Raw genomic sequence first — 18461 nt, 5'->3', positions numbered from 1 at the left:
TGGGCCAACAGGAGTCTCTCTAGAACCTTCATGATGTGGGATGTCAGGGCAACAGGTCTATAGTCATTGAGGACTGATGGGTTGAGTTTTCTTTGGTACCGAAACAAGACAGGAGGTCTTCTACAACACCGGAACCTTCTTCTGGGCCAGGCTAAGCAGAGGTGTTGCAGAATCCCACAGAGCTGCTCCGCACAGCCCTTCAGGACTCTAGGGCTGACATGATCTGGACCTGCAGTCTTATTCCGATTTAGTCTCTCCAGTTGCATCTTCACTTGACTTCTTGAGACACACAGGTGGAAGGTGGAGGTAAAGGAAGCATCAGCATCTTCTGATTTGGTTGAAGGCAAACATTTAGAAGCAGAAGGGTACATGGGTGAGGTCGAAAACAAAACATTTGAGGTGTGACAGGAAAGCTGTGGGTCAAAGGAAGGTGGGATGTCTGTTTTTCTGTGAGCAGAACAGGAGGATGCTGAGCTTGTATCTAAACTGAACCTATTGAAGAATGTGTTCAGTTCATTGGCTCTGTCCAGACCTTCATCGGTCTGATCATCCTTCTGCTTGAACCCTGTGATCTTCTTCATCCCTGACCACACATCTCTGATATTGTTTTGCTGGAGCTTGCTCTCCAGCTTCTTCTTGTACACCTCCTTGCTGTCTCTTATCTTGACTTTAAGTTGCTTCTGTATAATCCTCAATAATTCTCTGTCTCCCTCTCTGAAGGCTCTTTTTTTCTTGTTAAGTAGGTTCTTCAGGTCACTGGTGATCCAGGGTTTGTTATTGGGGAAGCATCTCACGGTTCTGTTGGGGATGATGTTACCCACACAGAAGTTTATATAGTCGGTTACACACTCAGTCATGGCATTAATGTCCTCTCCATGTGGCTGGCACAGTGCGTCCCAGTCTGTAGCCTCAAAGTAACCTCACAGGGCATCTTCAGCTTCCTGTGACCATCTTCTCACAGTTCTTTTTATTATAGGTTGTCTTTGAACAAGGGGCTTATATTTCGAGCAGAGAAAAACAACAGTGTAATCTGGTTTGCCAGAGGAGGTCTTGCTTTAGAGATGTATGAGTCCTTGACATTTGCATAAAATAAATCCAATGTTTTGTTTTCTCTGGTAGAGCAGCTGACAAACTGTTGAAACGTTGGAAGTGTAGCAGAGAGTGAAGCGTGGTTAAAAACACCAGAAAATGCCACAAAAGCATTGGGGTGTTGTGTCTGTAGCTTAGCAACAACTGAGCTGATGGCATCACATGCAGTGTCGGCAACAGCGGAAGGTGGAACGTATACTGTTGCCAAAATAACACTGGTGAACTCTCTGGGTAAATAATATGGACAAAAACTTACTGCCAACAGTTCAATAACTGGACTGCAGAGATGACACTTCACAGTAACATGTCCTGGATGTTCACAAATACTGCCAGTCCACCTCCTTTACATTTGCCGCTCCTCTTTAAATCTCAGTCTGCTTGTATGGTCAGAAAGCCTGGCAGAAAGACGCTGGAGTCGGGGATATGATCTTGCAGCCATGTCTCAGTAAAACACATAATACTGCATGCCCGGTACTCTGGCTGGGTCCTTTGTAGGGCTTGGAGTTCATCCAACTTGTTTCCCAACGATCTCACATTGCCCATCATAATCGACGGAAGAGATGGTTTGAACTTCCTCGTTCTCTCTCTTCTCTTAGCTCCTTCTCTGCATCCACGGCGTCTCCTTTTCAACTCATCAGGGATTTGGGGTTGTAGTTGAAATATTATTTGAGCTTTTGAGATATTAATCAGCTGCTCCCGGTTGTAAGAAACAACCCCGTTGCCATGGCAATGCATCATAACAAATGCCCAAAAGTATTAGAAAACATCCTCCCAGCTGCACAACATCTGACATTGGAGAGGACAGTCGTCCAAAAAAAAAAAAAAAGAAAAATCAACTGTATCCACCACAAGAGGAATTTGAGTTCCCAAAAAAGTTTGTGTAAAGAGGAGCAGTCAATCTATATGCTCCAACCTTGTGAAATGTTATAGAAGACTAAAAACTGTCCTATTGGCTCAAGTCGGTTGAACAAAGCAACCACAGCAGGGGTACCAGGTTTACCAGCAGAGATTTTAGTCTAGATAAATATTTCCCACAGCTTAATAAAGATATTTAAACAGATTATTTAAGTTTTTATTTCTTTGAGTGTGAAATTAAACCACTGAACTAAAAAAATTTATTTCAAGGCTTTCCACACTTCTTTACCAGTGGTGGCAACACATTTGACTGTATCTGTAGGTCATAATTTCTGTTTCAATGTTTGCAGGAAAGATCCTTCACAAAACCACATTTACCACATTTCGTAACACCTGGGTTTGCAGTTTTGTGTGGGAGATTTATACAGTTAAATTCAATAAACTGGAATATTATTGAAAAGTATTTTTTTCACCAGCTTACTGCATAAAATAAACTACATTAAATAGATTAATTACACAAAGACTGATATTTTCAAGCCTTTATTTCTGCTAATGATGCTTTTTTGCTTAAAGCGAATGAAAACACAGCATTCGAGGTTAGAATATTTAATCAAACCTTTAACAAAAATCCTTTTGCAGAAATGCAGAAATTAATCTGACCAACGAGGCTTATCAGAACACATATTCTAATTCATTGAGTATGACTGTAGTGTGAAGAGAAAGTTAGTGCTTCTTTAGGAACCAGAAAACCTTTGAGAAACTTGGTGAAAAATGCAATAATACAAACCAGGCAGGAGGTCCGACAGGCTCAAGGAGTCCTGGTCAAATTCCTGCATCTTGGCATCTGACAACCAAAACACACACACAAGAGGAAAGAAGAATTGAGAAGTTGATGAGTAACTGTTCCAAGTAAAAACAATGTTAAAGCTGCTTGGACAGTGTGGTAAGCTGGAAGGTTTGACGCAACTCCTTTTTTCCCATTAACTTTCACTATTTCTACAAGGAGTTACGTCAGACCATTCTCTGAATGATTTATTAGTTTTGATTTGTTCTCTTCACTTCAGACGGGTTCTGTAACCAAGATACTTTTTGCAGTTGAATGAAACAACCACAGGTAACCAGTCCTGCTAACCACCAGCACCCAGTCGAACGGTTCTCCTTTTCATTCTTGAGAACAGCCATAGTGCCAATTTTCAACCTATAGTAACACTTAATCTAAGATCAACTCAGACATCTTCACAAAACAGTGCAATGAGTTAATTCATGCATTTGCTCAAACTTTAGATGAAACTGAGATCATTCAGTCCGTTAATTGTAGTGTTAATTCAGCTTAATATGTGCAAAATGAAATATTCTGGCACATCTGGCACTTTTTTAACAATATTGGCATGACTTTACCTATCTGAGGTTACATATTTCGAAAGAACATGTTTTAAAAATGTCAAGATATAAAGTGCTCTGAAAAAGTATTTGCCCTCTTGTCACACTTAAATGTAGATCATCAGATCTGAATACCAGACAAAGTGGGTTATCAAAACAATAATATGACAATTTCATTATTAAGCTATCGCAACCAGACTTTCCGCTTTTTTCAAATTATGAATTACCTTCAATTAACCACACTTTTGAAAAACTGAGCTGGGCTCAGTTTCCATTGCAACACCAAGACCTGATTTCTGTCAGACCTTAAGAATCAAAAATAAATTCAATAGAACCCATTTGACAACATGAAATGGGATAAAGCAGTAGTTTTCAAACTTTGATGCTTCTCACCTACAAAATAACAGCAGAAAGAGTTGAGAACCCAACTATTGGTTAAATATACAAGCATTTATACTAAGTCAGTTAAACAGGGGTGTAATAATCACGTGAATAGTGTAATCAGTCATTATATTAACTAGTTTGTAGCTTTTATTATTTCTTGTGTGTTTTATTCCATTATTATTAACACCACAAATCTGCTTTGCCATTATTATTTTGTGTAATTTCTGAGGAGAATCTCAAGACCCCACAGCTGCTGACTTGTTTACCCACCACGCCAGCTTTGGGAAATACTGAGCTAATAAAATCACAACAACAACACACCATTGCCCGATCTATATAAATTCAAGAACAGACAGGACACAAAGTCACTGACATCTCTCCATCTGGAAACAGTTACAAACCCATTTTTATGGATTTGGAACTCAATAAACCCACAGTGATAGCCATCATCCATAAATGGCAAAAAAATGGAACAGTGGTAAGTTAAAATAACTGAAATCAGCATTTGAATTTACTCATATCATCTTTGCATGATAATAAAATCAATTTGATGATTTGAAACATTTTAAATGTGATAATATGGCAAAAAACAAGAACTGCTTTAGGAGGCACATCACTGCATCAGATGATGATGAGGTAGTGATGAAGTGCTCAATGAAGTACCAAATCACAGAAGCATGTACTAAAAGAGAAATCTTGAAATTGTGCTAGAGTATTTTTAAAACCAACATATTTTCAGTTGTTTTTGTGTGCATATCTAATCTTGTTGGTTGGTAAGGTTGAGCTGGATTATATTTGGAAGGCAAATTCTACATATCAGCGAAAAATGCAAAGACAGGCAGACAAACAAGTAATTACTTTTTAATCTGGGCTCTGTGGCGTATCGGCATAAAGAATTATATGAAAACTCACCTGGCGACCAGAAAGCTTGATTTTGCATGAACAACTGTGCCTGACAAGTGTTGGTGTGAATATATCTTAAACTGCCCTAATGAAAAACAATTCAGCACCCAGGGGATATTTTCATTTCCATTTCCCTCAGGCTCACCCTGAGCTTTGCCTTTGGAGTTTTCGGTTCAGCCAATACGAAGCCAAAACACGCCCATACTTTCAGTAATCAAGGTCACACAGAGGAAAATGATCTTTGAAACTTAAGATAAAAGACAATAAAATATGCCAGGACAGCTAAGCCACAAAATGTCTGTCACCACTAGTCATTGCCTGACCTGCACCAAATAAAAAGATTCAACGAAAAAAATCCTAATATGAAGGCGATGAGACAAAATAACGAAGCCCCATATATAATGACAGATTGCGTGATTAGAGGAGAGTCTTGTAAGCAAAGAAACCACAGCTGAGATGGAAAATTATGATTCTGCTTTAACTTAAAGCAAAGGTAGCATTAAAGTGGACATGTGAACGGATTATTATAATTACTTACCAAATAAATTATCCAGCTTTTTGCATATCATATTACTCAAGCCCTGCAGAGTTGTTACATTTGTAAGTTGCCTTATATAAACATGCTAAACTGCTCTGAAACAATAAATCAAACTATGATCCTTCTTATTATCAGTAGAGCTGCTGTGCTTACTGTTGTCTTGGAATGTAACATGATTGTCTTCCAAATACAATTTACAAACAGGTCTAGACCTTTTATCTGCAATTCAGTTAAGTATTAACTTTGTAATTTTTAAGTTGTAAAAACGTTTTGGAGACAGACATATTAACTGGCATATTATAGAGGTGCAAAGAGGATTGGGCGGCGGACGAAGGTGGAGACCTCGGCAGCCTGATCGGTGGATGGTTAGGCTGGCTCTAGGGATGTTGAATGTCACCCCGCTGTGGGCGAAGGAGCCTGAGCTTGTGCGGGAGGTCGAGAGATATTGACTAGAAATAGTCGGGCTCGCCTCCACACAGCGTGGGCTCTGGAACCCATCTCCTCGAGAGGGGCTGGACTCTCTCCTACTCTGGAGTGGCCCACGGGGAGAGGTGGCGGGCTGGGGTGGGTTTGCTTGTTGCCCCCCAGCTCAGCCGTCTCGTGTTGGGGTTTGGATGAGAGGGTCGCATCCCTGCACCTTCAGGTTGGGGAGAGGTCTCTGACTGTCGTTTCGGCCTTAAAACTTAAAACAGATTAAAGCAGCTTTACCATTGTGATACATAATGTTATGTATTATTATACTGTATTATGAATAATGATGTAGGTCTTAGAATTTTGAAAAATGTCTCTGGCAACTATTGAACTTTTTGCTGTGGCCTTCTCCTTCCCCACCATCACATAACTTTATTGCATCCTTCATGGACAGCAGTCATCATGGTCTTTATTGTGCATAGAACAGAAAGCTGTCATGGAGTGGGTTTGGGTCGGACCAGTTTGCAGAGAGACACTCGGGAGCCATGAGGTAAGTTTTCCTTTACATTACAGCGTTCTGGATCAACTGCAGCTGTCTGATCGACTTTTTAGGCAGACCTGTGAAGACACCGTTGCAGTAATCAATTCTACTAAAGATGAGCGCATGAATTCATTTTTCATGGCATTCCCTTGGCCCAATACTTATGCTAGATGGGCGCGTCACTGCCAAGGACTACCGAACCATTCTTGAGGACCATGTGCATCCAATGGTTCAAACATTGTATCCTGAAGGCGGTGCCGTGTATCAGGATGACAATGCACCAATACACACAGCAAGACTGGTGAAAGATTGGTTTGATGAACATGAAAGTGAAGTTGAACATCTCCCATGGCCTGCACAGTCACCAGATCTAAATATTATTGAGCCACTTTGGGGTGTTTTGGAGGAGCGAGTCAGGAAACGTTTTCCTCCACCAGTATCACGTATTGTGCAGGACTTATATACAGGTCCTTCTCAAAAAATTAGCATATTGTGATAAAGTTCATTATTTTCTATAATGTAATGATGAAAATTTAACATTCATATATTTTAGATTCATTGCACACTAACTGAAATATTTCAGGTCTTTTATTGTCTTAATACGGATGATTTTGGCATACAGCTCATGAAAACCCAAAATTCCTATCTCACAAAATTAGCATATTTCATCCGACCAATAAAAGAAAAGTGTTTTTAATACAAAAAACGTCAACCTTCAAATAATCATGTACAGTTATGCACTCAATACTTGGTCGGGAATCCTTTGGCAGAAATGACTGCTTCAATGCGGCGTGGCATGGAGGCAATCAGCCTGTGGCACTGCTGAGGTCTTATGGAGGCCCAGGATGCTTTGATAGCGGCCTTTAGCTCATCCAGAGTGTTGGGTCTTGAGTCTCTCAACGTTCTCTTCACAATATCCCACAGATTCTCTATGGGGTTCAGGTCAGGAGAGTTGGCAGGCCAATTGAGCACAGTGATACCATGGTCAGTAAACCATTTACCAGTGGTTTTGGCACTGTGAGCAGGTACCAGGTCGTGCTGAAAAATGAAATCTTCATCTCCGTAAAGCTTTTCAGCAGATGGAAGCATGAAGTGCTCCAAAATCTCCTGATAGCTAGCTGCATTGACCCTGCCCTTGATAAAACACAGTGGACCAACACCAGCAGCTGACACGGCACCCCAGACCATCACTGACTGTGGGTACTTGACACTGGACTTCTGGCATTTTGGCATTTCCTTCTCCCCAGTCTTCCTCCAGACTCTGGCACCTTGATTTCCGAATGACATGCAGAATTTGCTTTCATCCGAAAAAAGTACTTTGGACCACTGAGCAACAGTCCAGTGCTGCTTCTCTGTAGCCCAGGTCTGGGGAATGCGGCACCTGTAGCCCATTTCCTGCACACGCCTGTGCACGGTGGCTCTGGATGTTTCTACTCCAGACTCAGTCCACTGCTTCCGCAGGTCCCCCAAGGTCTGGAATCGGCCCTTCTCCACAATCTTCCTCAGGGTCCGGTCACCTCTTCTCGTTGTGCAGCGTTTTCTGCCACACTTTTTCCTTCCCACAGACTTCCCACTGAGGTGCCTTGATACAGCACTCTGGGAACAGCCTATTCGTTCAGAAATGTCTTTCTGTGTCTTACCCTCTTGCTTGAGGGTGTCAATAGTGGCCTTCTGGACAGCAGTCAGGTCGGCAGTCTTACCCATGATTGGGGTTTTGAGTGATGAACCAGGCTGGGAGTTTTAAAGGCCTCAGGAATCTTTTGCAGATGTTTAGAGTTAACTCGTCGATTCAGATGATTAGGTTCATAGCTCGTTTAGAGACCCTTTTAATGATATGCTAATTTTGTGAGATAGGAATTTTGGGTTTTCATGAGCTGTATGCCAAAATCATCCGTATTAAGACAATAAAAGACCTGAAATATTTCAGTTAGTGTGCAATGAATCTAAAATATATGAATGTTAAATTTTCATCATGACATTATGGAAAATAATGAACTTTATCACAATATGCAAATTTTTTGAGAAGGACCTGTATGTCATTCCCATGACGAATTGACGCTGTATTGGCCACAAAAGGAGGCCCTACACCATACTAATAAATTATTGTGATCTAAAACCAGGTGTTTCAGTTTCATTGTCCAACCCCTGTAGATGATGCTGCAGAACGTGCTCACAGGGAAAGTCCAAAACCTTTGTTGCGCGCAAAACTCATTACGCGGGCGCACGTTTGCAACCACATCATGTAGTTTCGTCTTGACTCGGTTGTGATTAATTCCCCTCGGTATCTATTAACCAACTGATCTTTTATGCTTTCTTCAATCAACATTTTTTGCCATGTGCAAGTGAGGGCTTAATCGCACACTTCATGCGCAATGGAGTTCACCCGCCATTTGGTGACATTGAATTTAAAGTTAAGCAGGCAAAACAATAAACTACGATTACCAGCAAAACGCATTTCACTCAAGTGATATAGGTTTGATCAAAGTACAAAAAAGGTTTGAATTTATTTTCTGTAACTAGTTTGGTTATTGTTGATCACCAAGGCCGCAGTTCACACAAAAACATTTTCGTCTTTAAGATTAAACAAATTCGATTTAATAAAGTGTTGTTTACTGAATAAAAGCTCATGCAGGGAAATCATCCCCCCTCAATCCCCAAAAGCGTGCCTGCGCAGATCGGAAATGCGCACCTACTTTGCCCTGTTATGAAGGATAGAAATTACCTGTCAGGTGTCTCAGCGCCGCTCAGGTCTTCTGAGCTTTCTGCTGTATGCTCTTCTACTGTATAACAAATTTCAGCCGCATCAAATACTTCTAAGAGGTTATCCTTGGATGACTTGCAGCACTGTGCTGTGGGCGCAACTGCTCCTGCTCCTTGTATGGCTTTTGCTTTCACTTTAGTGGGGGCTTGGTTTGCACCACTGTGGACCCAAACCACTGTGGACCCAAACCATAACGTCTACAGGCAGGTGAAATCCCCTGTTTTTTCTGTTTTATGTCAGCCCACTGGGGGAGGTTCTCCAGAAAAATAGCTACCCTCTAAATAAAAAGATTCTGAAAATAGCATAAGCCTTCAAAATGATGTTGCGACTGTAATATGTTATTCTATTTAAAAGAGGCTCAATAAATCAACAAATCAACAGTCTAGTGAACAAATGAAGGAAAACAAAAAAAGCTGCCACACCTCCCTCTGTCGATTAACTGTACACAGTGCTGTGAAAAAATGTTTGCCCCCTTAAACATTTCTTCAGTTTTTGTTGTCACTCCAAATGTTTTCAATAATCGCACAAATTCTAATATCAGGAAAAGATAACTTGAGAAAAAAACAAAGTTTTCAAATTATGATTAAATTAAATAAATCATGCTGCACATCCATGATGCAAATCTCCTGTTCCACCACATCCCAAAGGTGCTCTATTGGATTGAGATCTGGTGACTGTGGAGGCCATTAGAGTCCAGTGAACTCATTGTCATGTTCAAGAAACCAGTCTGAGATGATTCGTGCTTTGTCTGTGACCTGTGAAATCATATAACGCTTAAATAAATACTACCTGACAACATGAAGTAGGCTCAGGTGGTAGGGGTTCACCCTGTAACCAGTGGGTTGCCTCGGTTTGGACCCCCACTCCATCCATTTCAGTCCTTGTGTCCTTGGGGAAGTGTATTTCACCCACCTTGCCTACTGATGGTGGTCAGAGGCCCTGGTGGTGCCAATTCTATGGCAGCCCCACCTTCCGTCAGTCTGCCCCAGGGTAGCTGTGGCTACAATTGTAACCTACCACTATCAGTGTGTGAATGTGTGCATGAATGTGTATGAATAGGTGGATAACTGATTTTACCTTAAAGCGCTATATCAAACTTGATAAAACATTATACAAGTGCAGGTCATTTACCATTTAAAGTTCTCAACACATAATTCCCCAAATCCAGTGAAATTCAAGTTATTGACATCTATCAGCCTGGAAAGGGTTACAAAGCCTTACATGACTTTGGGACTCCCGCAAAACACAATGAAAGACACAGCCTTTCCAAAAAAAGAACATAATACTGACAGTTAAGTATGTTGGTAGTAGTGTGATGGTCAGGGGTTGCTCTGCATTTTCAGAACCTGGAAAACTTGCCATTATTCATGAAGCCACATACCCATCCTGCTCTCTATCAGAAAATCCTGCAGGAAAAAAAGTTACACTTTCTGACCTTATGGCCAAGCACACCTTGGGTATGCAGTAGGACAGTGATCCAAAACAAACCAGAAACTTTACTCCTGAATGGCTATAACAAATAGTTATTCAAAATTGTTGGCTGAATTAAAACAATGCTGCAAAGACGAATGGGTACAAATTCCTCCACAACAGTGTAAAAGACTCATTGCCACTTACCACAAAAGCTCGATGGCATTGTTGCTGTCAGGGGTGGTAAGTTAGGGGGGCAATTACGTTTTTCTTTTTACATAGGAGACGATTGATCTGGACAGTTAGCAAGCATTAATAAAGTAATCATTTGAAAACCTGTTTTTTGTATTTACTCAGCATATCTTTGCCTGATTTTTAAATTTGTTTGATGATCTGAAACAATGAAAACAAGCAAAATCCTAACTCTAAAATGAGGAAAGATGAATACCACCAGCACATTTCTCAAAACTACTAACTGAATAAATACAGTTGATGTAAGAAGCAAGGAACATACAAATTAAATATGCAAGTAAAAGACATTAGAGACCAATAATGGAAAATCCAGATGTATACAAGATGTTTAAATGCTTAAAATTGACATGATAAAATCAAAAACATTTTAAGATGTTGAATAACAGGCCAACATAGGGCTTAAAACTTGGTAAAATCTATTGCTTTTAATAATTAATCAAAATTGTGTCAACTGTCTATACTAGTGCTACTAATGTTTGAACTCCAAGTGTCAAATTTCTCATTGATACTACAGTTCTCACTGTCGATTCTATCTAAAAATATGCACTAATGGGTGGTATTGTTTATAATGCGGAAAGTACCTGCCCTACCTGTTCACCGATGATAAACAGCACCAAGCCTCTATCAGTCTTACATAACCCAAACCAATGCCAGGCCCTTATCCTGTCCGACTGTTAATGTCAGTCCTTTTTGCCTCTATTTGTTTAATTCTGTATTTTTACAACAGTGTGGTACATTGTAGGTGTTTGTCTTGCCAGGACTCCACATCTTAATAATCTTGCAATTGAGAATATATAACAAACTTAAACAGGCAACTCATGGGAAAACTGGTTGTTCCCATGTTGCCGAGCTACATATCTCTGTGAAGCTAAACACTTCCTCTGCCAAAGCTTTGTTTGATGAACAGTCTTGATAGTTGTAACAAAACCCATCATGCTGTCTGCACAATCTAAAAGTTGACATCTTGTGCCCTTAAATGTCTTGGTTTTCATCTTTTAGCTGTTCTCAGAAGCCCTTTTTTTGAAAAAAATATTAATTGTGACAAACTTTGTAGTCTACAGTCAGTTTATTCAGTAAGCTTATTATAAATCGCAAATCCAAGGCGGGAAAAATACCCTAATGATTCATACCCAACCTATTACTGAGACAAAGTGAAACCGAAAGAATCTCTACCATCACTGCAAGGCTTTTCACCAAAACAAAGCCCTCACAGACAGGCACACTTTCAGTTACAGAAAAAGGAGGGGAAAAATGGAAAGCACCCAGACATCCAAAAAAAAGAAACAAATCTCTCCAACATTTCCTTTGCTAGAATAAAATATTTGCTTTTACAGCGAGCTCCTGGTTTTTTACATAAATAAAAAAGAAAACAGAACAGACAGTATTACAGGAATTAGCCAGACTGGACCTGGAATGTTGAAATCGACACTTTTTTCCAGCATGCAAAAGGCTGAAATCCCCAACTGAACAATAACACTTCTAGGTTCTAATTAGGGTCTAAAGACATTAAATGATGATAAACACACTTACCACCGTGTGAATCCGTTTTCTCATGGAGCTCTCTGAATCGGTCTATACAGGACGCTGCTGTATCCCTGAAAACATCTTGCAGATAATCAGTTTTTCTTTCCGTCAGACTATAATGAGAGTTTTCTTGCAGAACAGTTCTCCTGTCTTCAGGTGCACCTGAGTAGAGGAGGTGCCTAAAAGTGCTTTCTGAGAGTCCTGAGTTTGTTCCACATTGTTTGCATAATGTGTTTGCTGTCAAACAGAATAGGTCATCTTCTACATTTGCCATCTTGTCGGGTGGCCAGAAAATATCGAACTGGCTCTCCAGCATTTCAGTGATGTAGCTCGCATCTGTTGCTTTGCAGGCTTCAACAGGTGAGGCACTTCGTGCTGCTCTGTGGATTCTGAAATCTTCCATGTTCAACACAGCAATTCTGTTGTTTGTAGAGAAGTTAAGCTCTCCTCGTTCTGACCTGCCTGCAGCGGTATCACATGTGAGGCTTGGCTCTGCGCACTCAAAGTCATAAACAAAGGCGTCAGGTGTCCTACAAGCGGCTGCAAGCTCAATTTTCTCTTCCGTGTCAAAAGTAGTGCACTGGGCTTCAACTTCTGACACCATCCCATCATTTACTAAAGTGCTTGGCAGACAGAGAAGCAAGGTCTGCAACATCCCTCGTCCTCTGTCCCAGTGCTGCCACAGAGGGATGGCTATTCTCCTTGCTGCTTCTTCCACCTGCTCTAACCACTCCTCCTCATTTTCCAAATTCCCCGTACTAACTCTTTCATTTTCACTTGCAGACTCACTACTTGCACTGCTCAGCAGTTCTCCTTTTTCATCACTGGATCTGAGAGTGCAGTCAAACCCTGATGGTGAGGAAAAGAGCTCTTCATTCGAGTAGGACACATCCATTACAAATTCTTCCAATAATTCCTTAATTTCCTCCTGGTTTCTCTGAAGAAGTTCATATTCGTGGGAGAGGTTCTGCAGGTTAATCCTTGTGCTGTTAGGTTCCTCTATTGATGAGGCTAATTCAGTTTGTTCCACATTGTGGTCACTAGCAAGCAATTTTGATACGCTTGTACTCATTTGGGTCATCGGGTCTTGGTCGAGGTACCACTGGGCCACTGATCCGTGAGAATTAAAGTCCACATCCAGCTTGCTACATCCTGGTTTACTGGTTAACGTAGTTACGATCCCATCATTCAGCCAGTGCAAATTCAAACTCTTCCTGTAAATCTCTGAGATGATCCCTTCCTTCACCAGACCCTTCAACAGAGCCTGGACCTCACCTGGGAATGCCCAGGTGAGAACCAACCTCACCTGGTCCAGAACCTCGGCAAACGGCGTCATAATGATGACACCTGCTCCGAAGGCATCCAGCTCCAGCTACTGAGATGCCATCTGATTGGGATGGTAGATTTTTTATATGTATTATTATAAAGGGACACTGCTTTTGTCTAGGAGGCGTTCTCTTTTAGTTGGGTGGTGTTTTTGTGGCTGGAGTGGGAGGTCTGTTTCAAAAACAGTGGAAATGCATTCACCAGACTGGTGGAGGCAACAACAGACTTATTATTAGTAGTTGGAAGTGAAATCTTTAATGCTTGCACAAGTCTGGAAAAATGCAGTATATCTCATTTACACTTTCACTTTTTACTTTTAAATTAATCCAGAAAATGCTTTATACCTGCATAATTTTTTTAATAATTCTAATGATTTTTCACATAGTTTTTTTTATTTTATTAGCATTTTCAAAGAAATAATATTGAATGATAATAAACACTGAAATCTTAAAATCAGTTATAATCAACCTAAGCCCATCTGCTGAATTACTCGAACTGTTTCAACATGAAAACACAATCACCTCATTTAAAATGACCTCTTCCAGTCAGGGACTTTCTCACAGTGCAAGAGGATGTAGTCAGAGGCAACACTTCCCTTAAATTTTAATTCTCCAGACATACCCTGCTACATAAATTGTGGCTTTTTATACCTACACATATTTCCATTTATTAACATTTATAGTTTTTCAAGCACACTTGCATTATCTGGTTAAATTAGGTTTTGCAAACAGGTGCAGCAGGAGCATGCAAACTAATCAACTGCATTACCTCTTTGAGGGACTGTAACTGGTTTGGATAAATATTACACACGATCATGACTTATGCCTAAAAATTTATTTTGTGATGTGCCTGTTGCAAAAGAAACTAGCCACACTTTACCAACTTGCAGTTGTGTTGGGGATGAAAGTTTGTACTAATAAACAAAAAACTAAACAGAAAAACAGTACATATGACCCAAACCAACAACAACAAAATACGATTTACATCTGATTCTCATTAATGACCCCTCTGGGTCAATAAATGGCATATCACCGCCCTAGATTTTTGCATTTCTAACCTCTTGCTCTTTGTTTTCTTTCAAACCTCTTCATAAAGTAGATTCTGAATATCAGTTGTAGTGAAAATGCAATTAAGCATTGTGCTTTTACTATATTGTTCTCTACCTTTCTAAAAGTTTTCAAAGCAGATAAGTTTGGTCATAGCCATAGGAGGTCTTTTAATAATTGAAATAGAGATTAAATTAAGTAATATATTATTTATATGTAGCCTATTGTAAACAGAAAACAGATTTTGCCAATAAAAAGAAACTTTTCTAACAGGAATATTCTAAATAGCTGTCTACCGGAGTGTGTCTAGCTAAATAAGACTTTCAGCTGCTTTCATTCACCACAGCTATTGTTTCATACCAACATTATACGGCTCACAGAAAAACTTTTGTAACGCATGATGCATACATGATGTAATAGCTTTTGTTTAAAATACTTGTACTCGTCGTCTTCCGCTTATCCGGGACCGGGTCGCGGGGGCAGCAGACTCAGCAGAGACGCCCAGACGTCCCTCTCCCCAGACACCTCCTCCAGTTCCTCCGGGGGAGCCCAAGGCGTTCCCAGACCAGCCGATAGACATAGTCTCTCCAGCGTGTCCTGGGCTGTCCCCTGGGCCTCCTCCCGGTGGGACGTGCCTGGAACACCTCCCGAGGAAAGCGTCCAGGAGGCATCCGGTATAGATGCCCGAGCCACCTCAACTGGCTCCTCTCAATGTGGAGGAACAGCGGCTCTACTCCGAGCCCCTCCCGAATGGCCGAGCTCCTCACCCTATCTCTAAGGGAGTGCCCGGCCACCCTACGGAGGAAGCTCATTTCAGCCGCTTGTATCTGGGATCACGTTCTTTCGGTTCTTTCATGGCCATAGGTGAGGGTAGGAATGTAGACCGACCAGTAAATCGAGAGCTTCACTTTTCGGCTCAGCTCTCTCTTCACCATAACGGACTGGCACAGTGTCCCCATTACTGCGGCACCCGCATCAATCCGTCTGTCAATCTCCTGCTCCATTCTTCCCTCACTCGTGAACAAGACCCCGAGATACTTGAACTCCTCCACTTGAGGCAGGAACTCCCCTCCAACCTGAAGAGGACTAGCCACCCTTTTCCGATCGAGAACCATGGCCTTGGACTTGAAGGAGCTGATCTTCATCGCAGCCGCTTCACACTCGCTGCGAACCGCCACAGTGCATGCTGTAGGTCTTGGCTAGATGGGGCCAGCAGGACCACGTCATCTGCAAAAAGAAGAGACAAAATCAACTGGTCCCCAAACCAGACCCCCTCCGGCCCTTGGCTGCGTCTAGAAATCCTGTCCATAAAAGTTATGAACAGGACCGGTGACAAAGGGCAGCCCTGCTGGAGTCCAACATGCACCGGGAACAGGTCCGACTTAGTGCCGGCAATGTGGACCAAACTCCTGCTCCGCTTGTACAGGGACCGGATGGCCCCTAACAAAGGGCCCCCGATTCCATACTCCTGGAGCACCCCCCACAGGGCATCACGAGGGACACAGTCGAATGCTTTCTCCAGGTCCACAAAACACATGTGAACCGGTTGGGCAAACTCCCATGAACCCTCGAGTACCCTGTAGAGGGTATAGAGCTGGTCCAGTGTTCCACGGCCGGGACAAAAACCACACAGCTCCTCCTGAAGCCGAGGTTCGACTACCGGCCGGACTCTCCTCTCCAATACCCTGGCGTAGGCCTTACCAGGGAGGCTGAGGAGTGTGATCCCCCTGTAGTTGGAACACACCCTCCGGTCCCCCTTCTTATGAAGGGGGACCACCACCCCAGTATGCCAATCCAGAGGCACTGTCCCCAACCTCCACACAATTTTGAAGAGGCGTGTCAACCATGACAGCCCCACAACATCCACAGATTTGAGGTACTCAGGGCGGATCTCATCCACCCCCGAAGCCTTGCCACCGCAGAGCTTTTTAACCACCTCGGTGACTTCAGCCTGGGTGATGAAAGAGTCCAACCCCGAGTCCCCAGTCTCTGTTTCCACCAGGAAATGCGTGATGGCAGGATTGAGGAGATCCTCGAAGTACTCCTTCAACTGCCCGATAATGTCCTCAGTCAAGGTCAGCAGCCTCCCACCCCCACTATAAACAGTGTTGGCGAAGCACTGCTTCCCCCTCCTGAGGCGCCGGACGGTTTGCCAGAATCGCTTCAAGGCCAACCGGTAGTCCTTCTCCATGGCTTCACCGAACTCCTCCCAGGCCTGAGTTTTTGCCTCTACCACAGCCCGGGCCGCAGCACGCTTGGCCTCACGGTACCCGTCAGCCACCTCAGGAGTCCCACAAGCCAACCACAGCCGATAGGACTCCTTCTTCAGCTTGACAGCATCCCCTACTGCCGGTGTCCAATACCGGGTTTTGGGATTGCTGCCGCGACAGGCACTGCAGACCTTACGGCCGCAGCTACGGGCAGCAGCATTGACAATAGATGCGGAGAACATGGTCCTCTCGGACTCTATGTCTCCAACATCCCCCGGAATCTGGTCAATGCTCTCCCAGAGGTGGAAGTTGAATATATCCCTGGCTGAGGGCTCCGCCAGGCATTCCCGGCGGACCCTCACTATGCGCTTGGGCCTGCCAAGTCTGTCCGGCTTTCTCTTCCTCCAGCGGTCCCAACTCACCACCAGGTGGTGATCAGTGGACAGCTCAGCCCCTCTCTTCACCCGTGTCCAAAACATGCGGCCGAAGGTCTGATGATACGACAACAAAGTCGATCATTGACCTCCTGCCTATGATGTCCTGGTGCCAAGTGCACTGATGGATACCCTTATGTTTGAGCAAGGAGCAACCCGCCACCAGGCGCTCTCTGGCGAGTCCCGACCCCAGGCCTGGCTCCAGGGTGGGACCCCGGCTCCGCCGTACTGGGCGACGTCACGTGCCTTGATATATTAGTCCTCATGAAGGATTCTTGTTTAAAATAGAAACCAATTATTCCAACGGCTTGTAGAATGTTAAAGCATACTGATCATAATGAAAAAATATATTTATTATGATATAGCCTATTGCAAAACCTGTTGCCCTGCGATGGACTGGCGATCTGTCCAGGGTGTACCCTGCCTCTCGCCCATAGACTGCTGGAGATAGGCACCAGCTCCCCTGCAACCCACTATGGAATAAGCGGTAGAAAATGACTGACTGACTGACTATTGCAAAACCTTTGGATAAACAGCAACCAAATTTACTCATAGTTTCGAGTAAACTTTTCCTTGCACACAAAAATACACATTTTTGCACTTTATAGGAAAGGAATTTACTTGCTTAATTAGTAAAGCACCTGTTTAGATAACAAGCCTGCAGTCAGTAGTTTGAATAAGTGATGGGTGGTAGTCCATTAATTTCCACATTCCAAGTCATGACTGTCCAAATGACAGAAATGGAAAGGTGTTGGAAGAGCCATCCTTTAGCCAGTTGACTGGCAATGCATAGCAACAGGTGGGGGAGGGTGCACGTTGCACTACTAAATGCTCAGTACAGCTGGTAAAAACTGATCACTTAACCCCTTTCTCTGGCCACTTTGTTAAGAAATAAAAATTCAACCCCAGGATTGGATTGACAGAAAATAGTAGCCCAAACTTTTTCAATTGTTGGTACACATCCTGATACCAGTAGCTGGCCCGTGCCTAGTCAGAACCATAGCAGAACCCATAACATAACACAACATAACACATAACTGGAACAGAATGTGGATTAAAAGAATAGTTTTGACCTGATTTAAAATTATGGACATTGCATTAAAATATTATTCCACAAGTTTAAGCGTCAAGCATGTCAGATAACAATTGTGACCCTACGGAGACAAATTGACATGTTAATTTACTGTGGCCAAGGCTCGATTTGTTTTGTTGCGGGTTGCAGTGGAAGTTTCACATGTGTTTTTCGGTGATCGCGGAGAAACTACATCTGTGAGCAAGTACAAATGAGGACATGGTCTCCCACTTACACTGACAAATACAGGCATCAAGCAATCACACCAACAGACTGACTGTTAGCTGTGAAAAACATTCAAGTACTTGCACAAGAGATTATAAAC

At 42.5% G+C, this 18461-nt stretch overlaps 1 protein-coding gene across 2 annotated transcripts in view; it reads right to left on the bottom strand.

Annotated features, from left to right (window-relative positions):
• LOC124862270 (MHC class II transactivator-like) overlaps positions 1–13422 on the bottom strand; it is a 30973-nt gene extending 17551 nt beyond the window's left edge. Inside the window, exons 1-2 of one of the 2 annotated variants that reach the window (XM_047356088.1) lie at positions 12055–13422; positions 2732–2788 (exon numbers count right to left, since the gene is read on the bottom strand). In XM_047356088.1, the coding sequence (XP_047212044.1) occupies positions 2732–2788; positions 12055–13384 (1387 nt within the window). In that variant the 5' untranslated portion in view covers positions 13385–13422. Of the gene's footprint in view, positions 1–2731; positions 2789–8823; positions 9132–12054 lie in introns of those variants that run through there. The other variant, XM_047356089.1, reaches the window with a different exon arrangement.
• Between the last annotated feature and the right edge of the window lie 5039 nt (positions 13423–18461).

The sequence above is a fragment of the Girardinichthys multiradiatus genome, chromosome X (assembly GCF_021462225.1).
Source record: "Girardinichthys multiradiatus isolate DD_20200921_A chromosome X, DD_fGirMul_XY1, whole genome shotgun sequence".
NCBI classification, from domain to species: Eukaryota; Metazoa; Chordata; class Actinopteri; order Cyprinodontiformes; family Goodeidae; genus Girardinichthys; species Girardinichthys multiradiatus.
The sequence above is the reverse complement of the archived record's forward strand: the minus strand, read 5'-3'. Positions and strand labels throughout refer to the sequence as shown.